The sequence below is a fragment of the Thunnus albacares genome, chromosome 20 (genome assembly GCF_914725855.1).
Source record: "Thunnus albacares chromosome 20, fThuAlb1.1, whole genome shotgun sequence".
NCBI classification, from domain to species: domain Eukaryota; kingdom Metazoa; phylum Chordata; class Actinopteri; order Scombriformes; family Scombridae; genus Thunnus; species Thunnus albacares.
Window position 1 is genome coordinate 16,005,499 of NC_058125.1, and position 22,474 is coordinate 16,027,972.

Genomic DNA, 22,474 nt, shown 5'->3' on the forward strand with positions numbered 1-22,474 from the left:
TTTGACACTAATTATGCTGAGGAGTTTGCAGACCCTGTAGTGCTGTGTAATAAAACTTTATAGCCACTAATTTTTACACAACGCATCCCCTCCATGTGTGAAGTCAAAAACTTTTAGTCACTTACAAGATTTAAATTTCAAATATGGTTGTCCTGAGTCATATAGCCCGATCCATTTCCAATTTGGTTTCCAAAATGCCCCATCATGTTTCCTTAAAATGCTGCAGCCTCACAGCATTGCGATTGACTTTACTGCGGACCACACACACACACACACACACGCACACACACATAAATACACACACACACAAAACAGCCAGCAGGTTCAATTTATGTTATAACAGCGAGCAAAAAAGGTGCAGATGAACCAAATCTCAAAAGTGTTGCCATCTGCTGAAAATTGCAAATGAACTGAAGTATTTTGTTCATGCTTTAGCTGAACAGAGGCCAAATCCTAGCACAACACATCCACACTGACACTCCTCTCACCATAGATAAGCAAAACACGATATGACACAATACAAAATATAATAGAAAAACATTCAAGGGAAACTGTGATGCAGGCTATGTTTTCTTAATGCAGAGCTCTTAAACTATTAAACATATTTGAATTGCTTTACTAGTTTAATGTAGTGTGCACTGTGTAGCTGTAGTATGCAAGAAACAATCTGCAAAGAGTATACATGTAATTCAAATAAATATTGAAACAGAATTTGTATCAGGTCCACAAATATTAATAGACATGAATTGGGGACTACTGAAAAGCAAAGGTAGCATTGTAGTTTACAGCAGTGCATTATATAACGAACATAGCCTGAGGTGAGCAGAGAGATTTGACAGAAGTTGAAAATAAATAACATCTTACGCACTGCAGAAGGTATTGTAAATGTAGATGTTCTATCTCACAACAATACACCATCTGGTGAACAGTGTGCAGAGTTGAATGAAGTTGAGGGAAAATAATAGAGTTGTTTTAAAAAATCTCACTTGCTATTGTAGCAGGTGTTTCTTGTAAGTGCTTTTTCACAACTTTGCTTTAAGACATTAGAGAAATGCAGATAAGAAGTCAAATTCTAGGTAATGCATTTGGGAGTTGGAGGAAAGCCCTAGCTGGGAAACGGGCTAAACTGTGCATGACAGATGTAAATCTGTCAGTAACACAAAAACTGACTTGACTGCTTAACCTGCACAATCACAGCCAAATGTAAGAAAATTACAAGGTTGGAATTAAACATGCCATTTAATGGCTCGATAAAAACTAAAGTGAAATGCCATCAGTCGTTGTTGAGTAAATTCCCAGAGGCAGTAAAAGCGACTCCTTCCTCTCAGGAGTGTGTTGTTGCTGTGTGTGTTTAACTTAATGTTTGTGGCCTGTCATGCTTGAGCAGGATTGCTGCATTCTCCTGGGAGCTTCAGGAGGGCTCTGTACAGGTGATTTATTCCTCCTAATCTGTCCTGCACAGTAGCAGGCGGGCTGCCTTCCTTCCAAGCAGCATGAGTGAGGTCCTATCAGCTTGCATGATCATATTAATAATCACCTGCGGTCGTTATCAGCTCACATATCTTTGAGGTGGCAGTTTCCTGTTCAGCAGTACCTGGACTCACGCTGAGGGCTGACGTCCTGACATCTAGGAGGAGTCGTGTTTGTGACCCCGAGGCCACATCAAGGGTACTCACAATCCCCAGTGATGCCATCGTCTTGATTAGTTATTCATTTTCCACCCCAGCCACCACCCTGTAATGTATGCTGTAGTAATCTGGCTGGAAACGCTTGAGTTGAATGCCAGATGTTGTTTTTACTGGCCATTTATGAAAGCTGTCTGACTCGCCTCAGTGATGTCTTACGCTCACATGCACTGAATGAGGAAAAACATGTCATATGCCATTGTTATATATATCTGTAAGTAGTGATAATTGGCTGAATTATTTGAGATGTCATGACCCAGTCATGCACAGTTTAGTTTTAAAGGTTTTCATAGTAAGTGATTTGTCATTTCCAACTGATCCGTCCAGACCTGATAAGTTGTTCTCTGCTAGTTTGCACATTTTGACCACTAAGCCAGTTTAAGAGGACATATTTTCTACAATATTGAAAATCAGTTCTCGACTAATATGCTTCTTGGCTTAATACTCAGATGTCTTTGAAGCAAGTGCTTATTGAAATGTCAATCAGAAAGGAAAAAGTAAACAGGGGTGTTGTTGTAAATAGCTTGTCAGAGCTATACCCTCCTCAGTGTCACACCCCCACACACACACAATGTCAAGTACAATTCAATTTATGCCTCAGCGTCAGCTTGGGCCAACACGGTCAAGCAAATGACTATTTTCTGAATGGCCTGAGGGAGTTACGCTTTTCAGCTTATCAACTTTTATTAACCTTAGCACTGAGGTTTGCTCTTTGATTTAGATTCTTTGGGAAACACTGAAATTGGATTTTTTTTCAACTCTCACTCCTGCTGTGACATATGCTCAACAACTTGTTACACAGAGGAGAAAAAAATAAATACTTGCTTTGGTTTGTCACTAAGAATACTTTATCATGAGAGCCACCTCTATAATTTTATTAATTTATTTTCTTTCAGGTGTCCTTATCTACCATGCAAACATGCATGAAATGTTTTGGTTGGTTTGGTGGGAAATTTCTTTTATCAGATGCAGAGTAGTGAAGTGAAGCGACAAGTATTTTGGGCCACTGTAAATTTGCATGTTAAAGTTTTCTTTTAATGATAACCTCAGTGCTCCTCAATGTAGCCACATGTCATAATGTAACAAAAGGATTGGATTACTTTGTTACTGTATGTACGTTCCCCTTTTATGGTATGGATGTTACATAAAGACTATCTACACTTTCAGCAAATTAGCTTAATTAAAAAGAAGAAATAGTTGAAGAAGAAGTAGTCGTGACCAGTTTAGGTTGGTAATAACTCAGACATAATTGCACACTTCTTGGGAAAGTAGGCAACCAATTTTCAGAAACACCTCCTCTATTACCCATCAATTCAAGTTACAATTGTAATTCTTGTACATTTGTACATTCTTGGGTACATTCTTGCGGATGTTTTCACAATTTAATGAGTAAGTAAGCTGAAACTGTACTATAAAAAGAAGCCTTGTTTGTTTCCATGATATTACCATGTTCTTACTATATCCTTTGTAACTGGTTATTCCCTTTTCCATGCAATAAACTCAGACTTTTACCATGTATGTTCTGCATAATTACTAAGTAAGACATTACAATTTACAGAGTAATTTACTGTAAAAGAAAGCTATGTTTAATCCTATGGTATTACAAAGTCCTTACCACATCCTTTCATCAAAATGTATGGTTTCCTTTCCCATGCAATATAGACAAATGTGTACCATATGTCCTATAGTGTTACTAACTAAAACATGACATTTTATTGAATAAGTATGCTGAAACAGAAGAACTGTCAAAGAAAGTAACGCTTAATGACATGGTAGTTACATTGTACTAAAAAAAGTGTGCTTTTGATGCAAGGGTCATAAAATAAACGTGATACACTGGGACTGGCTCACCATCACGTTCCAGCAAAGAGTTAACTCCAAGCTACAAATCCAGGGTCATCAAAAAAACAATCTGCGTGTACAGTACAGAATAAATCAGGTGAATCATCATACAGTCTATTTTCAAATGAGATTTCATCCACTTCCTCGAAACTCAATTTCATAACTAGTGGTGTAACAGAACATAGTTGATTCGTGATGCGTACGGAACGCCCCCACAGTTTGGCACGCAAGTGAATCGCGGATTAATTGCAAAATTTAATGTGTTTTTGGAGACAAAGTAAACAAACTGTAGCTACAAGTCATGGACAGACTGCGTGTTGCTAACAGAGATTTTGAAGAGCAATGACCAAACCAGCGCCTAACGGGTCCAAAGTGACATCTGCATGTGTGTTTACATGCTGTTTAATGTGCTGCAGCTGAGCAACTAATTAGTTACCTAGCCAGCTAACTGACGTTAGCGGTGCATTTTTCCCTGGTGAATGTTTGTTTGGTGGCTCGTTCAACAAGCTAAGGTGCAGGATAAGATGTTCATTTTTGTAATTTATCATCAAGTTTTGATGACATGGACACAGGCTATTGTTCATTCACTACCGTGTTTAAAGGAACAAGGTATATATTGCACAATTGAATATTTTATATTCAATTGTTAAATATTTCAAGATTTTATTTAAACATTGGACATCTTGAATGTTGTTTTCATTTAATACCATGGGCAAAAGTCGCTTTGTGTTTTACAGAATAAATGGAAAGCAAAGTTAGATTTATCTCCTTTTTTTCTTTTTTCTTTTTTTTTGCTGATCCGAAAAAATGATCCGATCCGTAACTCAAAACCGTGATACGATCCAAACAGTGAGTTTTGTGATCTGTTGCACCCCCATTCACAAACCTATTGTCTAGGGACTTATAATTCTTATAATTTGATAGTGTTCCACCAAAAATTAACCTCATCTGGTATCAGTAAAGCAAGGCATTGCTCACATGAAATACAGTTCCCTACATCTCTAATATGACATAAAATTATAATCCCTTTAAACAGGATCTGACAAAGCAGGATAACTTGCAGATATTAGACCAGCATAACTATTATTCATAACTAACATTCAACATATTATCATGAATACAACCAAAAAAAAATACATTTGGACACACCATACTCATCCAAAATGCTTTGTAGTACTGCTCAAAATACTGTTCAGAATACTCCAATCAATTTTAGCTCAATTTCACACAAATAAACTGAATTCCTCATATTCTCTTAAGCTAGCAAGATGCTATGCTAGTAACTATGCTACCAGTGCAGGCTAATTCAACTCACCAGAGGTTCAGAGTGAAAAAAAAAAAATCCAACTCCCATACGTGACAAAACAGTTCTAAACCTTCAAGAAACAAGACTTATAGTCTAACTGAACTTTATAACTTGTTTCTACACTTGTGAGTTTTTAGTTCTGCAGTTTCACACGCTCCCCTTTCTCTCTCAAAATGTCATGTTTTAGTTAATAACACCATGGAACATATGGTAAATGTTGGAAAGGACTTTGTAATACCATGGGATTAAACATTGCTTTCTTTTACAGTAGTTTCAGTTTACTTGCTCTGTAAATTGTAATGTCTTACTTAGTAACATTGCAGAACATACATGGTAAAAGTTTGTGTTGATTGCATGGAAAAGGGCATAATCTATTACAAATTATATGGTAAGAGCCTGGTAATAACCTGGAAACAAACAGGGCTTCCTTTAACAGTATAGTTTCAGCTTACTTACTGAGTAAATTGTCATGTTTTACTTAGTAATGCTGTGGAACATAAATGGTACAAGTTCCTGTTAACTGCACGGACAATTAAATAATCTATTACAAAGGATATTGTGAGAACATGGTGATACCATGGAAACAAACAAGGCTTCTTTTTACAGTACAGTTTCAGCTTACTTACTGAGTAAATTGTAAAAACATCTGCAAGAACATACCCAGTATTAAAGATGATGTACCATGATACTAGAGGAAAACTGTTCCTGCGGAGGTTGTTACCAGGTACCAGTAAGGTAAATGTAATAAACCCATTATAAATGGGTGTAGCCGTGAACAATAACTATATAAGAAAAAGTAATGTATTGGAAAGTACTATCTTAATTTCTAGATAGTAGAAAATTAAACTTGGGTTGTTACCAACATAAACCTTGGATAACTACAATTGCAACTTGAACTGATTGGTAATGAGGGAGGTGTTCCTACTTTCCCAAGAAGTACACAATTATATCTGAGTTATTACCAACTTAAAGTGGTCACAACTACATGGTACTTAGTTGAGTTGATGGGTAATAGTGGAGGTTTTTCTTAGTAGTTCAGAAGAAGTTTCTCTGTATTTAACTACTCATTACGAATGGTAATTACCCAATAACATACTATAATTTACTATATATTTAACGGGTAAATACTTAGTAATTAGGGGACTGTAAAAGGAAGGGTTATGGAAAACTGCCCTTTGCATGAAGTGTGTATTTCCTCTTTCACTTTGCTTGGCAAGAAATTGTAGACTCCCGCCCCCCTGGCTGGGCTCTGGATTATTAGCTTAAGCTCTCTAAAAATATCCCTTTGACTGTTTAAGCCTCTGACAGCAGCAACATCTCACACATTCTGATAGCTTTATACTAACTATGGCTGCAGAGGGCTCATGCACTCAGCCCGCCTTGTTATCTTTTACCTTGTTTGCCCGAGGAGTAGAAGGAGGAGCAATTTATGGGTCCCAAAATCTACAACAGTCCTCTCTCCATCGGAATCAGACTTGAAGCAGATCATCAAAGGCGAGCAACACAATCACAGCAATCTCTGAACAAACAAGATGCTTTTTTGGGCATGAGAGGATTTTGTCCAGATGTCACTCAAAGTAGTTGTCACCGCAGCGATAACTGTAGAAGTATATGGAGTGTCATTTGAAAACTGTCTACCACAACATACCAAACAGCTCATGCCAAATGTAAAACATACACAGCCTAAAATATAAGATCTTAGAATGTTAATGCTATAAACCCCTTAAGTAATAGTGACATTTATTGCCTGTCATTTCAGTTTTATTTGCTTGCATGTGTAGTCTCAATAATTGCATATTTACCACCATACACTATTTATCAAACTAATATATTACAGCAGGTTTAGCTGAGCTTATAGTACCAAATATTTTTTAATGTAGGCATTCATAACAGCTCATAGAAATTAATAAATTCCTAAAAGGGATTACATTGTACACATGTGGCTCATAGACATCGCTTCAATTATCTTTTCTTCTAACACCCACACTCTCTCGAAAGGCTTTTCTCACAAATATTATAGCTGCTAACTAGAGAGAGACGGAGGGTGAGATAGAGGCATGTGTCGCTCTGCAGCACCATCGTTATTCCAGCCTTCATTCATGTGTCTCTTTTTAAATGCTTTGAGATGAAATATCACTGTTTTGACAAGACACTTTCCAAGCTGCTCATGCCTCATGCTCATTGGTGATGGAACGCTCCTGAGGACAAAAGTCAATATGTGGTTGTAAATAAATGAAAACAAATGTGAGACCTAGGCCTTCAATAGATTGAAGAGGCAAAGGAAGGAGAAAATAAACTCACTTTTACTCATTATAAAAGTGCTTCTTGACTATAGCGACTAATTGACTAGCCTCTTAGCTTCTGTGTGTGTTGAAGGAGTGGGGGGGAGTGATGAATTGACATATTGCTGGCGCTGTGATGTTGATCCAAGGCAGAGAGCCATGAGACTTTCCTCCAGGGACCAGTAACCTTATTGTTCCATGTCATCTCCTCCCCTTCTGTTTGAGGACCAGGTTGTCAACCTCTCCCCAAGGTCACGCAAACACCGGCCCCCCTTCCTCAGATAATTGGATTATTTTGAATCATAGCATCAACTTATTGCCCCATCTGGGGTCAAAAGTGAATTTTGTGCACAAGGTTGTCTGTAACAATTTGTGGCATTGTTCTGAACTGACAAGCAACAGCTTCTGTCATCAGTTAAAGGATTGGTCTGGCCTATTTACTACAAATCACATATTGGACATCACAGCTAACCATTTTGCAAACCATGCCTGTGTATTAAAAATGTTTGGATGTACTGTACCGACCATTTAGAATATCCGTTGACCTCCATTTATTTCCGTACAATATGAGAAATCAATTAGCAGACCCTGAAACACAGGTATAATATAGTTTTTGGATGTGTTTGTCCATTCCAGACACACATTTGCTTTCCATTCATTTCCATTTATTTCAAAATTAATTAGCAGACTCAATTTTTAGCTCTACAGATCATGTATAACTTATATAATAACTGAACTAATAGCTGAGCTTTTTTCAAATGCATGCACTATAGTTTTTCTTGATTGATTTCCATTAATTTCAGTACAACATGAATATCAAATGTCGGCATGAATTGTTGTTACAGTGTTGTTGCATGATCATGCAGTTTATTTACAGATTGATTTTGAGAAGTCTGCACTGTTTTACCACATCAATATAAATAAACAACATTAATGCAGACTTTGTTCACAGCGATGGATTAGACCAACTTTTTTAGACCCCTTAAAAGGAATATCTCATTGTGATCCTCATCACAGGTTATGGATTTAGTGTGGATAGTTGAGAGGTCCTGAAAAGGCTAAACTATTAAACTATTATTTTGTTAAACAGAAATCTATTTTTCTCTCTTATCCCTTTAATCATCATATAACCCCACTGATTTATCTTGTACCCCTTGGGGGTTCCCAATCACCAGGTTGAGATTTTCTGTAATAGAAAAGTTAGCTAAGTTTTAAGACTCTGCTAATAGAGTTTGAATTTTCTAGGGAAATGAATGGAAGTCAATGGGTGCCTGAAAAATGCATTTGAAAATCTGAATCTATACAGCATGAATTTAGATTAGACAACTTAAGCAAGTCTCGATTTTGCCATTAGATTTTTATGCTTATGGCAATGAATGGAAGCCAATGGCTGCCTTAAAGGGGCCAAAATATATGTGAAAATCTAAAACTAAAGTGTGTATCTGAAAAAGGTCAGCAAACATTTAAAGTTCACATAATTTGTAGTTAAGGAGGTAAAACTTACAAAAACACCGGTATTGTCCTTTAAAGTGCACCTGTTATGAGACTAAAGAAACATACAGTAGGTGTTGAATGCCTTCATTGTCGGGGATTCCCACATACCAGCACATATTCATGATTTCAGTGGTGGTTTCATGGCTGGAGGCTGACATGGTGTTATCTCGTGCTGCTGTGGTAAGATGAGATGAAGTGGGGCAATAGATTAAATGGGTGGGCTGCATGCCTATTAAATCAGTAGTTGGCAGAGCAACACTAACTCAGGTTACTTATTCTCAAGTGACACGGCTACACATGTGAGGAGCGGAGGCAAGCGAGATGTCTTTACTTCACGTCTTGAGTGTGACATTCTGCTCTGTTTGTGACTCTGTAATTAACTGCTCATTTGTGTGTTTTTGTTTTTTTGTTTTCTCTTTTCTAGGAGGCGGCCACCTTTGCCAAAGAGCTGGGCTTTGAGGTGAGTTGACCAGCAATTGCACACTAAACAGATCCTAAAGGTTTATTTTTGCTGATAATGAAGTTCCTTTTGGACAGTGATTGATGTGCTATTATACTCTCCAGGCCTTGCAGCAGTTGCTATGGAAACCTGGCAGTCGTCATGGTTTCTTTGTTCAGCCAGCTCTCTGTTATGACGCACTCTGCTAGGTCTGCACCCAACATCGCCTACAGATGTTATTTATTGAATTTTGAAAAGCCTCTTGGGAAGCTGAGAAGTTGGGCATGGTTTCAAGCCTTTCTCTGCAGGCTTCGGGCTCATCAGGTTGCCTGGTTAAAAAGCCTCCTCATTATCTACATTGCACTCAGGGATGATACTGTATGTCTTCCCTTCACTGCTATAGCATTACACCACACTGAAACACACTGTAGTCTTTTAATAACCAAATTACAGCCACCTGTGGTTTTAGATTATGGAAATTAAAATCACAGTGCTTGTTACCCCACAGAATGTACACTAGGTGTTTTAAAGTGGGGCTGCCTCTTAAGTGTAAAATGAATGTTCCCTTAGTCTATTTTTTGCTTGTATTTTGCATATTCCTTGCGCTGCTTTTAAAATGTGAAAATCAAAAACACCAATAGCCGGTGTGTGTGTGTGTGTGAGAGATTTTCAAAATGGGCTCAGGTATTTTAAGTGCCTTCTCTCTTTCAAAGGTAGAGCTGCCTTGAATATGGCTCTGCTCTGTGTGAATAATTGTCATCCAGAATCACTAACGGTGTGATCAACGTGACTGGAATAGAAATGCAATCCTGATGGCAGTGACAGGTTTAAGAGAGGAGAAAGGATGAAGGGTAGGGGGGGTAATGCTGGTGATGATGGAGGGGGCCTCACATGAAAAAAAAAACACAAAGGGCAAAGTGTAGACTCTCCTAGTACTTACAATTCTTTGACATTTTCCATGTCAACCTGATTTGCCAGAACACTCTGCGAAATTGCATTGGATGAATGTGATTTCTCAGATAACATCGGTGGTGTGTACTGTACTTACTGCATTTCTAGATGGTTGCAGTTCAAAGAGGTTTTCTTCACAGTTGTCTTTTTTTTTTTCTTCTCTTGTCACTTATGATGACAATTTGACTTGCTTTGTACAAGCCCGTGCCCATACTGTATTTGTACAAGTCTTCAAATGTCAATATACTCTATACAGAAGCATCTATAACTTTGAATTTAAAACAGGAAATAGCAAATATATTGTTACGTCAGTATCGTTGTAGAAAACCAGTCCTACACACAAACACAATAAACTTGTAATATGACCACAGAACAGCTCTGGGCAATATGGATAAAACCTGTAATAGGTATAATAAAGATATTTCCCAACCCTGATATAATAAATGTTAAAGATTTGCAAAATCACATACAGTAATCATTGATCTTGGGAAATTGACTAAAACTTGACTAAAAGCACATGTTCCACTTGATGGCAATTTTTCAGAGCTTTCATCCGCATCCTGTTGCCTTCATCAGCAGAAGGAGTTTGCTCAGTTGTCATGGAGATGGTTCAGTTGTTACATCCGACGCCAGAGACAGAGGTTACGCTCATAATTCCATTCTTGGGTCACGTGATAGCAACTGAACCATTTCTATTTCCACTAAGTGGATCTTGAGCTAAGAATTTTTTATCAAATCAAAATCTTGTCAAATGCAATTAACTGTGTAACAAATGTGCACAACAAATAACATTAACTTTGACAAGTCAGTTTTGAAAAATGATAATGCAGTATGATCTCTCATCAAGAATACTATTTTGTTGTAAGTGGAATAATCACCCAGTTGCATTACAAAAGACTGGGGTCTTTTAAGGCCAGTGAGGTTCATTTAAATTCATGAACAATCCAATTAATTGGTCAGTATGGCACTACGAGTGATACTATAATTGGATATTGTTGCAATTGCTGCCCAGTTGTCAATATCTGACCCAAAAACACTGAAAGATGCACTTTGAATATTTTCCGAAACACTGTTATCATCGCATTAGGAATGACTTACAAAAATGACAGCAGCACTTCCTCAGTGTAAATACAAGATAAAAAAGCGTGTAGTCTCCAAAACAGTAATCAGCAGATCCGAACACAGTCGCCTGATTGTGATCTGTTTCCTTTAAACGCTCAAAGAACTATCTGCATCACAGCTCTAATTGAATCTTTCCCTGGCAGTGTTTCTCAAACAGCCTGCAGTGGAGACGATCAGCTTCTCACTGGCTTCAATACAGAAACACAATTTAACACCCTTGTAAAGCTTTCATATTTCACGGTTTGTTGATTTATGTCTGATCAATTGCCCTGCAATCGTAAATATTTGTCAGCAGTAAACCGAAGTGACCATATCATTTGTCAATTCATTTGTTTTGCACTCACGCTGAACATTATTTTTCTGTGTTGTTGTGCCGTAGGAAGTTGTCAGGTAAGTTTTCTTCTAGACAAAAAGGAAGAAGTTGTCTCTGAGTGATTGTGTGTGTTAGTGTGTGTAGGTTGCCCCACTCAACAGCCATGATGCTTACCCTACCACCTCAGGGCCCTTAGAGCCTTTTAGCGCCTAAACCTGAGTAGAGCACCTTTTTTATGTCAGCGAACATAAAACCGAAGGGTGACAATGTGCCGAAGCCTTGTGTGGTTTTGCATTCAGTGTCTGGAGGAGTGCTTGTGGTTACATCCAGTCACAGTGACAAATTGCCTTTTTTTTCACCATCGCCTGCTAACAGCCTCTGTATTAACCTCACCATTAGCACTTACTTAGAGTGTTACACCCATTTTTCCTCGGCCCAGGGTCTCCCCGGACCTCTCAGGGCTGATTAAAGGACGTTTGGGAAGCATTTAGAGGTGTAAAAGCTCATTGGTTTGAGTGAGCCAGTGTGGCTGGTGGTATTGGGTGGGAGCCTATCTCTCTGATTACTCCCATAACCACAGTATGTGCTCGCCCTGAAGGCGCTCGAGTGTTAGCTTTGATACAAATGCTAGAGGCGTCTACGACCCTTAATGCTAGCTCCTCAGTGTGCTGTATTACAGAAACGCAGAGTCCACCCCACTGTGAGACGGTGATAAAGGCATTCCACCTGCTCATAGTACATCATGATGAGTTAATAATAAAGTAGCACTGACAGGTGTGGGTTTTTTTATCCCTCTCATGATCAAAGGCAAGCACTCCGGAGAGTTCTGTCGTCTCCAGGCGAGAATATCCATTCTGTGCAGATGCTGAGGAGAGATGGCCTGTTTCAGGAAGAGAATGATACAGTACACGCACCACCTATCCCTTCAGCTCGCAGAAGTAGCTTTATCTGACAACAGCATATCTTCACACACTTATTTTCATCTCACTTAGGGAGTATGACATTCTAATATTTTGCAGCTCTCCTGTAACTGCGTGGAAGCATCATTGAGTGCGCCTATTGATCTTTTTTCAAAAACGGTTTCATAGCCCATCTGGTTTCATTATCACTTGATCCATCTGCCGGAATTGGAAAACTCTGACCCCTCTCAGTCACACTTGTGATCTTTGATTAACTCCTTAGAAATTGCCCTTCATGATGCATTCATTCAGGCGATGTTAAACTTAAGATACTTACCCAGCGGTCTGGTGTGTTTACAGACAGATGACATTGCAGAGATTGCGAAGAAGACCCAAAACCTACCCAAGGAGAACACAAAGAGGCCGCGAGTGGTGGTCTTCACCCAGGGCAAGGACGACACTGTTGCAACTGTTGGTAGGCCATTTTTGTTTTCCTTTTTTTGTCTGCTTATCTAGTCATATTTCTACTACTTGAAGACATCCCAACTTTGGCCCCTTTTGGACATTTTTACCCTTCTCTTAAACCTCATATCTCACAACTGCAGCCTTAAATAGATGGTAGATCGCTGACTGAAGAGAGCCGAATGCTATCAGTAATTTCTTTGAAGTTAACCTCCAATATTGACACCAGATGTTAAAAAAAAGACTGCTTGCACTACATTCTGTCATTTCAGAGCATAAAAGAAGTGTGGGGGATGCAGAGAGCAGGCATTGATTTGTGAAGTACTTCTAACTTTATCTTGGACAGACTCCAGGCCAGTCCTCAGCAATTTTTAATGCTTCAACTCTTACATCCTGCCCCTTTTTTCCTGCAAAATGCTGGCAGAGTGACCTTGGGGAGAGGTTGACAATGTTGGTCCTCAAATCAATCCAATTTTCTTTGATACAGGGGATATTTGTTAATGAGACATTAAAAGGCAGCACCATCATAACTGAAGCGGGGGTTACAGGTTTAAGCAATGCGGGGAGAGATGATAGTTTCTGATTACTGCTGGGAGACTTTGCCTTTGTTTGGAACCACAGGGTGTCTCTCCTTGTTGCCCTTGCAGTTCAGACTAGTCGTGCATGGGGAGAGATGGCCTCAGGTAAAGACTCCATCATATCACTCATCACTGGGGACTGCAGAGAAGCAGAACTGTTAGCACTGCGGGACACTGTCTTCACATGTGTCCACTGTCCTCAATTTCACACTGTTGGCAAGAATCTTTGTGAGCTGAAGCTTTTACACTATGTCACTGATGGCAATATTAATCAATCAATAATTAATTGTTTCTTTCCTGTATTTTCCATTGTATTTTTCTATTGTAGTGCTGCCATTTTGGCCAGGACTCTCAAGAGTCTATCTTGGTAAAAAGGTTAAAGCTGCTCTAATCAATATTTTTATATTAAAAATGAATGAAATGACAATGTGAACGGAGTCGCTCGTAGAAATAAACCAATAGAGCATTATCACCTTAGCTCTATGGAGCTTTTTAGCGTCTTTTAACTCATTGTTTTGATCTTACAGCCCACAGTTTTACTGTTTTGTTTCACTGTCATCCCCATTTTCAGTCACAGCAGGCAGCAGTTTTCAGCGATAAATCTCTAATGAACCCACTCGAAGCTTCCTGTCCAATACCAAATGGCAAACAGTCAAGTTAGGGACTATTTAGCAGCTAAAGAGACAGATATTTGTATGAAAAAATTACTTTAATTTACAAAATTCATACTGATGTTTAGTGCAGCGAACTGTTAGACGCACCGGCCACATTGTGTAGCGTTGCATCATTTGATACCCAGTCGATGGACTTGCCATACAGACAGACGTAGTAAAGAAATAGTAGCCAGGATGAGCATCAATGCTAGAAAAAAGGACAGTGGAGTATCTTGATGTGACAATACAACCTTATCACCAGAATAGGTTGAGAACATCAATACTCGATGCTCGAACCTGGAGCACACTCAATGAGGACATCATTTTTTACATTCAGTACCCTGACCCCAACCTTTTTTTAATTCTTGCTTTCTACAATATCTCTGCATGTCAGCTATGGCATGGTTAAGATTAGGGAAAGACTGTGACCAATAAACTAGAGTTAGGCAACTAAAAACACTTAGTTAAGGTCATGATTACAGTTAATAAAATAACTTAACACTTCGCTACATAAAGGAAACACTACTGTACTTCCTGTATTGACACTGAACGTTAGCATTGTACAGAAACTGTGAGGTGTGGAATCGTTCAACATGGACATAATTAATAGGTGATACTGGGATGGGAGCACATGGTGTCATACATCTTAAGGCTACTGTGTAAGATTACAAAGAAACCAAAAGGCGTTGGTGTTCTGACGTGCGTCATATGCCTCTTATGTGTTCTGCTCTTAACATACTACATCACATAAAACCTTCAAGTATGTATAATAAAAAAACTGTCTTGCTTGGAATAATTTAATCAACAGAATTAGTGTGACGTGATAATATCATCACAATACGATCCCACTTCAAGTAAATGATTACATTGAGTTATTGCCCAGCCCTAAATAGTAGCATTTATTTGAATTGAAATTTAATTGAAAGTATGAATTCTTGGAAATACATTTCCTTTCATGAGAATTTGAAAAGAAATCTTGTAGCAGAAGAAGAATAGGAATCCATCCATTGTGTTTGGGGTGATGGATAATTCCTGCCTGCTTCTCTCATTGCTCCTGCATGAAGACAGAGCCGTGCGCCGCTGTGAACTTTATATAAAATACATGATGAGTGCGGGCGGGATGAAAGACAATGTGTTTCAGATGTCATCTACAAAGGCAAACATGATAAATGTCATTGACTGTGCTATCATTGTGGTGGAGCTGTTACAGTAGTAGGTGCAGCAGAATTGGTGTGTGTGTGTGTGTGTGTGTGTGTGTGTGTGTGTGTACATCACTATTCATGCCAGCCAAATAAATGTCAATGTAAAAAGAGAATTAAAGATTTTCATTTCCCAGAGGCGGCGCTCTAATAAACTTGATCTCTCATTTTGTTTGCAATTTGTCCTCCTGTCAGGATTTGATCATTTGCCAGCCTCTGCATGTCATGTTAAACCATTTTATAGTGATTAAGGACACGAGAATGCCTTCCCCCGTGGTATAATTCTCCAAAAAGAGATGTCAATTTGTTATTGTTCTTTTTTTTTTTTTTTCCTGCCCTTCATTTGGAGCCTTTCATCACACCACCGCTTCAAACGTGCCTTTTAAGAGCTGGGAGCAGGGGAAATGGCCCTTTATTTAGCTGCCACTGACACTGCTGAACTACACTGGGCTTTTGCTTATACACCCATTAAAGCAGTAATTAAGCCCTGAACCTTAACGGTGAGGAGATCTAATAAAAGATCATTCAGCCGGGGTTGCCGCTCTAATCGCTGATAAGGACTTGATAAAGCCTGAGTCGGCTCCTCTGCGAGTTTTAGGGCTCTCGAGGGGGCAAAGCAGGCAGATTTCAACTTTGAGGGACAAAAAAAAGACCTGATCTATACATGTTAATCACATGGGGAATGGATACTGACTGCAAGGGAAAAAAGGCTATTTTCTTTCATTTATTTATTTATTTTTTAAAAGCGGGGTGACTTGGCACCAAAGTTAGATTAAACGTTGCAGAATTATTTTACGCTCTACTTAAAGAACTCTTAATGGTCTATTAAAAAAGCTGGATGTTTATGTTCCGTATGTCATAATAGACAAAATCAATTAACAGACTGCACTATGAGAAAGACCTCCTCTCTTTTCCTTGGCATCTCATGTTGAAGTGTTTTCTTTCATGTCTCCCTGAAAAGGATGTTGGTTGGTGATGATCTTTTGCCTGTAGTTACAGTAATTACAGGCATATGTATTTTTTTTTTTCTAACTCAATTGTGAACAAAGATGGTGGTTATGATAGGGAAACAGATTGAATGTCAACTTGCTCCTAACCTGTTGCATTTGCCAAGAAAGCGGTAAAGTTGTTTTCCTCTCCGAGGCTCAGAGTTTTGGCTGAAAAGCAACAGGAGACGTTCCAGAAGAAGTATTCTCATGGAAGTTTCTCACATAGAGATGTTGTAGTTAAACTCTGTCGAGTACTTTATCTTGTGCCTTTTAGTTGAATAGTCGTGTGTAATTGAGTCACTTGGCATCCCAGGGTTTAAAATGATTTTTCTAATTGTGTAGATGATAAAGTGTGACAGGATCAAAGCTAGTTTTAATGGCATGCCAACTATTTGATCTACCTGCTATCTGTCAAAGAAACAATAGCGTGCGCTGGAACACAACCAAGTGAAGCGTGTAATAATTTCAGAGTCAAAACAATACTCCATATGCTCATTTTTCAATAAAGCCGAGGTTGTCTTATTTGCATGCACAGTCGCTTTTTTTTTTTTTTTTTTTTTTTACAGGAGAGCATTTTCTCAGTCATTGTTGTTCTGTGAATTGGCATTGTTCAAGAGAATAGCCAATAATATTGACTTAATTGATACTCATTTCAAAGAGATGCCTGTTGAAAGAATTTTTCAAGTTTAATCACCACCATACAAGAGTTGTAATGAGGGAATTATGAGGAGCGAATTAACAAAGCACACAATTATAGCTTACTGGAAGGAGGTATTTGAATTCCTTCGAGTTTCACAGTTTTTCTCTCTGTTGCAGGTTACCTGTCAAAGCACAGCCATACTACACTCCCACGTGTTTGCCAGAAATCTGCTGCCTCGCTCATTTTGTCAAACCAAATTCTAGGAACATGAATATGTTAGTGTTTTCAAAAAAAAAAAAAAAAAAAGTATAGCAGAGTTTTAATGATTGAAAGGGAAGGGATGTTTTCAGACGTTCTACAAGCCAGTAATAACAGAGTCAGAGTATTTTGGAAGGATTCTCTCTTCTTTTTTCTTTTTTTTTGTTGCAATTTCCATGACAGATTTTTGCCAATGAGCTCTGTTACAGACGTCTGGGGAATTGTTGGATTGTAACCTGAGTTAACATGTCAGTCAAATTTAATAATTTGCATCAATGAGGTTATGTGAACTTTCCCCCAAGCAGCAGAGAACAAACTTTTGGCCATGATGATAGAAGGAAGAAGAATACGGGATGTCTATTGTGCCATATTTCTAGAAACAATTTGCAGAAAGTTCTGCAAATTCCCTCAACCACGTCATGCAGCCGTCATGCAGCCAGGAACGTCATGTCTCGAAAGTGCTGAAATTCAACGTTTAAACTAAAAAATAATTTTAAAATATATCGCTGTTGTCATATTCATGAAGGACAAAATGATCACGATACAGTACGAGCCTTGACAGTTTAGTGTAGCTGTTGAGCAATCTGTCCCAGGATATCAAAATGTTTTGTTACTATGATTTCTGGCCAAAACAAATCATAGTAAAAGTTTTTTGGGGGAAAAAGGCAATAAATTGTCTGGCCATATCGTGTGTTATTTTGCAATAAACTGCAGTCATATTATTGGGGGGGGGGGCAGTGTTATAAAAAAGATGGACTTGACAGGGCTGGATATTTAAAAAAGTTCAAGCCAGCGGTAAAAAAAAAGCGTTTACTTTAAGGACTCTCAGATATAGTTTTAGTTGTATACATAATCATGATTCTAGTGAGAGCAAAAATTAGTTTAGGGAAGGACAGTTCGGCCCACTGTTATATTTGGGGAGAGATTAAGGTTACATTTTTATGTAAATGTCACTCATAAAGTGATTCTAAATTTGGTTATTTGATCCTGAAAACGGTGATGACTGGTAAAATTGGCAAAATTGGCTAGTTTGGTAAAATTGACTAGTTTTTGTGGACAAAAACTTGTGAAGATTGGGAAAAACTCGCAAGATCTCGAAAATATTGTAGGATAGGTTGTATTTGCATTCATTCTTAATTGCAATATGGCGAATTCCTTGAGGGACTGATTGAGTTAAATAAAAGGAAAAAAACAAAAAATAGCCAAAGAGCTGATGAAACTCAACAGAGCAAAAAAAAAAAAGAACAGCCCAATGTATATTGGAGTTCACAAAGTGATCCAGTTCCCTGTGAATTTTAAGGATTTTAATAAGGATCCAAAAAAAGAACTGCTGATTGCAACAACAGAACAATAGGTTGGTTGTTAACGGATTCTGATTTGTTTGTTTAATGAATTTTGACACTTCTGGATGTAGTGTTATCACAAAGATGAGCATCGCTTCATGTGAGAGGTTACATGGTTGCAGATAATGAGATCTGACTCCTCGTGTGCCGCCCACTCCGGGGAGAGTAACCATTTATTTTAACCACCGTAAACATATTTACACAGTTATTTACATTTGATTACTCGGGTCTACTAACTTGCAGAATCTGTGCTGAACAAGTGCAGCAGCTTCATACCTTAAAGCATCTTGTTTTGCAGCTGCAACGTGCGTCGCATAAGCACAACTGCAACTAACGACTTGAGTTTAAGTGTGGAATAACTGACAAATTGTAATTTATTATTAGCACATTTTTCATATGCGGTTAATCATTTCAAGAGGGAGGAGGATTCTCAAGCTTCATCTGTGGCATTAATTAAGCAAAGTCGTTATGCTACTAATTAGCTGATCCTAAAAGGATTCTTGTCGTATTGTAATTTATTATCAAAGTGACAATCTGCTGCTTTCCTTTTAAAGAGAAAGTGTGTCATTATAAAAACACAATCTAACTCTTTATCTGATACGTCTTTGGTACCTGACCTGTAATACAGTCTCATTCTGCTCTGCAATATGTTTGCATTTACCACAACTTTCTGACTGTTTCTCTCTCACAGTCATTTCTTTGACATCAGGTGTTGAGCATATGCTTGGCTGCAGGTTGTGTATCTTACCCTGTAGGACAAGGACAGAAATGTATTCAGAAATATTCAAAAAAGAAAAAGGTGGGGTGTCTTATCTGCACCTCAGATATTCCGTGAGCTGCTGTTAGATTAGTAGGGAGCCTCATTAAACAACTTTTTTGTCTTTTTTTTTTCTTTCTCATGTTCTCGTTAAACTCCCAGCCTTTTTTTTTCTCAATAAGGGGTCTGTCAGCCTCCTCGTGTTCCTTTTATCCACATGTCAGTCTTTTGTCTCCTGCACCTTTTTGAAGGTTCACGTCGGCACCAGAGCTCTTGGATTGTTTGAAGATTGTGTGTGTGGTTTAGATTGTTCTGACATAAGTTGCTGATTTAATGTCACTCTACACCTCAAGACTTTGTCATCTGGTAGATTTTTGTTTCTTTTCCCCCCCTCTCTTTTAAACTGGAAGTCTCTTTGAAGTGCATATGCTACTGATAATTGAAGCAATATAATCCACTGAAGATAATAAAGAGAACCTCATTCATTGGATTCCGTTTTGAACGGAAACGACTCGCAGTAACTGTTCTTGGATTGTTGTTAATTTATCAGAGCACTCGCCTAAAGCTTCAGAAATGCTGAGAATTTTTGCATTTGATCATCTGTTGCTTTTGGAGCGTTTATTGTAAGCTAGAGACACTCCAGTCCAAGTGTCAATTAATTCAGCACCTCATTAATCTCGCCATTTGTGCTGAAACAATATTTGATGAATTAAGCCATTAAAAACAATTTTGATAATAATTAGGTTGCTTCCCAAGTTAAAACACCAAACATTCACCAGTTCCTGCTTCTCAAATGTGACGATTTGCTGCTCATTTCTGTTTTATATCATTGTAAATGTAATATTTTTGAGTTTTGGACTGTTTGTTAAACATAACAGGCAATTTGAAGACGTCCCCTTGGGCTCTGGGAATATAGGATGATAATTTTTACCATTTTAGACTTTTTGTCGTTAGAAAAAAATAATTTAAAGCCGTGCGAGCCATTGAAAAATGTTAATAATGTGTTTATTGCACTCAGTATGTGTTGAGATTCACACCTTATGTGGTTTATAGCTTCAAAAACTTGAAAATTGAGCTTTGTTGGCCATAAAGGTGAATTACACAGTCTGAACTTAAATCACAACGTTTAGGTTTTTTTTCTTTTTTTTTTTACTTTAACTGGCTTTGAGTTACTCAAATGTTACCCAGTGCTAATTATGTAGGACACATGTACTGTACTGTAAGTAACAAATATCTACTTCATACGTTATTAATTAGCCAAAAAAACTAAGCTAGACTGAAATGTTAAAATCAAATGACCAATTATCTCCAATTATAACAATGCTTTGTTGTGTGAAATGACCTGTGAATAATGTAATGTCAAGTTGCAATCAAAGAAATAATGGGCCAAAACAGGAGGAAAAAAAAAAATATATATATATATATATAAATATATATATATATTTACTGGTGTTCAGCTTTAATTAACAGCCCTCCTGTGTCCTGACTACAGGTGAGAAAGTGACCATGTTCCCTGTTTTGGACATCGACCAGAACGATATTGTGGACACTAATGGTGCAGGAGACGCCTTCGTGGGAGGTATGGCATGAAAATGATCCTCTACGCAGCTTGATTTTTGTGTACATTCCCAATTAACCTTTGATATCGGCCAACTATGTAACATAGTGATGTCGCCAGATTATATGAGCGTGACATTTAGCCTGCTGTTTGTACTCTGTATGAGCTGATCATAGCGCCACATAAAACAGTCATCATTTGGCTGCGGTTGAGGATGAAACAGTGTTGTCCCTTTTTCCAGAAGCCATACCTGGTTCATATCAATGCTAATTGCTCCCCAAACTATTTTGGCGGTAATGTATGGTTACAGGTTGACCTCTGCTCTTCTGTCTTCCCAGGATTCCTCTCTGCGTTGGTCCAAGAGCACTCATTGGAGGAGTGTATCCGGGCCGGACACTACGCCGCCAATGTCATCATCAGACGGGTCGGATGCACCTTCCCAGAGAAGCCAGACTTTCACTGATGCATCCGAGCACTGCACATTTGTCTTTTCCACAAGATACTTGTATATGTATGCTTCAGGATTTTATGTACATTTTTTTTCTATTTACAGTGACTGCATGGGACTAAGTGCCGCAGCTTGAATATTTGATCAAGCTTGAATAATCAACTCAGATGTTTTAATACAACTCAAACAATGTACTAGTATCATATGTTGGAATAATATGGTTATGTTTAAAGGAACATACAGCTGAAAATCTATCTTTTGAGTATCAAATACTCATCCTCTTTAGGCTTGAAATGTGGCTCTCAGAAGTTTATATCTTGCGTCTTTGCAGAGGACATCAGCTTGGATTTACAGCAGGTATAATGGATTCCAGTGGCAAACAACTCACTGCAAAAAAAAAACAACTTTTTCAGCAACAGAGCTAAAAACACTTCTTCCATCTCGCTGTATTGCCCTTCATCACTCCAAGGCTTTGCCTGAATTGAAGCATATTTAGCGATTTATTTTCAAGGTAACAATATTTTGGAACATACTGAGCAAACAGATCAATGGTGGAAAAGAGCATTATCCTGCAGGAGTGGTTTGAGAAGTTTCTATGGCCATATGTGGCTGTGAAAAGGTCGTTGCTCGCTTCTTTCATGGAGGAGTTACTATCATTTCCAATGGTGACCCAGAGTATGGCCAAAAAATATAAACATCCATAGAAACTTCACAGAAAAAAAACAACTTTTTCTGAATCCACTTCTTCATGTTGATCCTCTTGCTCAATATGTTACAAACAATTATCGCTTCAATGCTGTTTACACTACTTCTTCACTACTGCTTCTGTGCTATGAGGAGGCGATAGTGTGACACGGAGGTAGTGTATTTATATGTGTAGACCATGAGTGCCATCTTTCACAAAGCAGAAAACTACAAACTTTTCAGAGATGTCTCTCAAGCCTGCAGGCGGTGAATGTTATGATGCGTAAAATATGGTACATTTTCAGTTGAATATTCCTTTAATATTCAACTGTCGTTCTGTAGATTTATGGATGGGGCGCCATTATGGAAGGCTCTCTATTTCCAAAAGTGACAGTATTAACAGGACAAAGCCGGAAATAATGTTTTAATTTTTTTTTTTTTTTGTTATCATACAAATAAAAAAATCATCAAGTTCATCTTACCAGGATATATACCAAAACAAAGCAGCAGATGAAGTTTTTCTTTAAAATACCCAAAAACCAAATGCAAAAACAATGTTATAACACACTGGG

The 22,474-nt window shown here is 38.2% G+C and overlaps 1 protein-coding gene across 3 annotated transcripts in view; it reads left to right on the forward strand.

The window, feature by feature from the left end:
- The window catches only part of adkb (adenosine kinase b), a 108,773-nt gene extending 87,319 nt beyond the window's left edge, over positions 1-21,454 (forward strand). For 2 of the 3 annotated variants that reach the window (XM_044337593.1, XM_044337594.1), the window contains exons 8-11: positions 9,034-9,069; positions 12,694-12,808; positions 20,705-20,791; positions 21,109-21,454. In XM_044337593.1, coding sequence (XP_044193528.1) covers positions 9,034-9,069; positions 12,694-12,808; positions 20,705-20,791; positions 21,109-21,233 — 363 coding nt within the window. In that variant the 3' untranslated portion in view covers positions 21,234-21,454. Of the gene's footprint in view, positions 1-9,033; positions 9,070-12,693; positions 12,809-13,067; positions 13,999-20,704; positions 20,792-21,108 lie in introns of those variants that run through there. The other variant, XM_044337595.1, reaches the window with a different exon arrangement.
- The last annotated feature ends 1,020 nt before the right edge of the window (positions 21,455-22,474 follow it).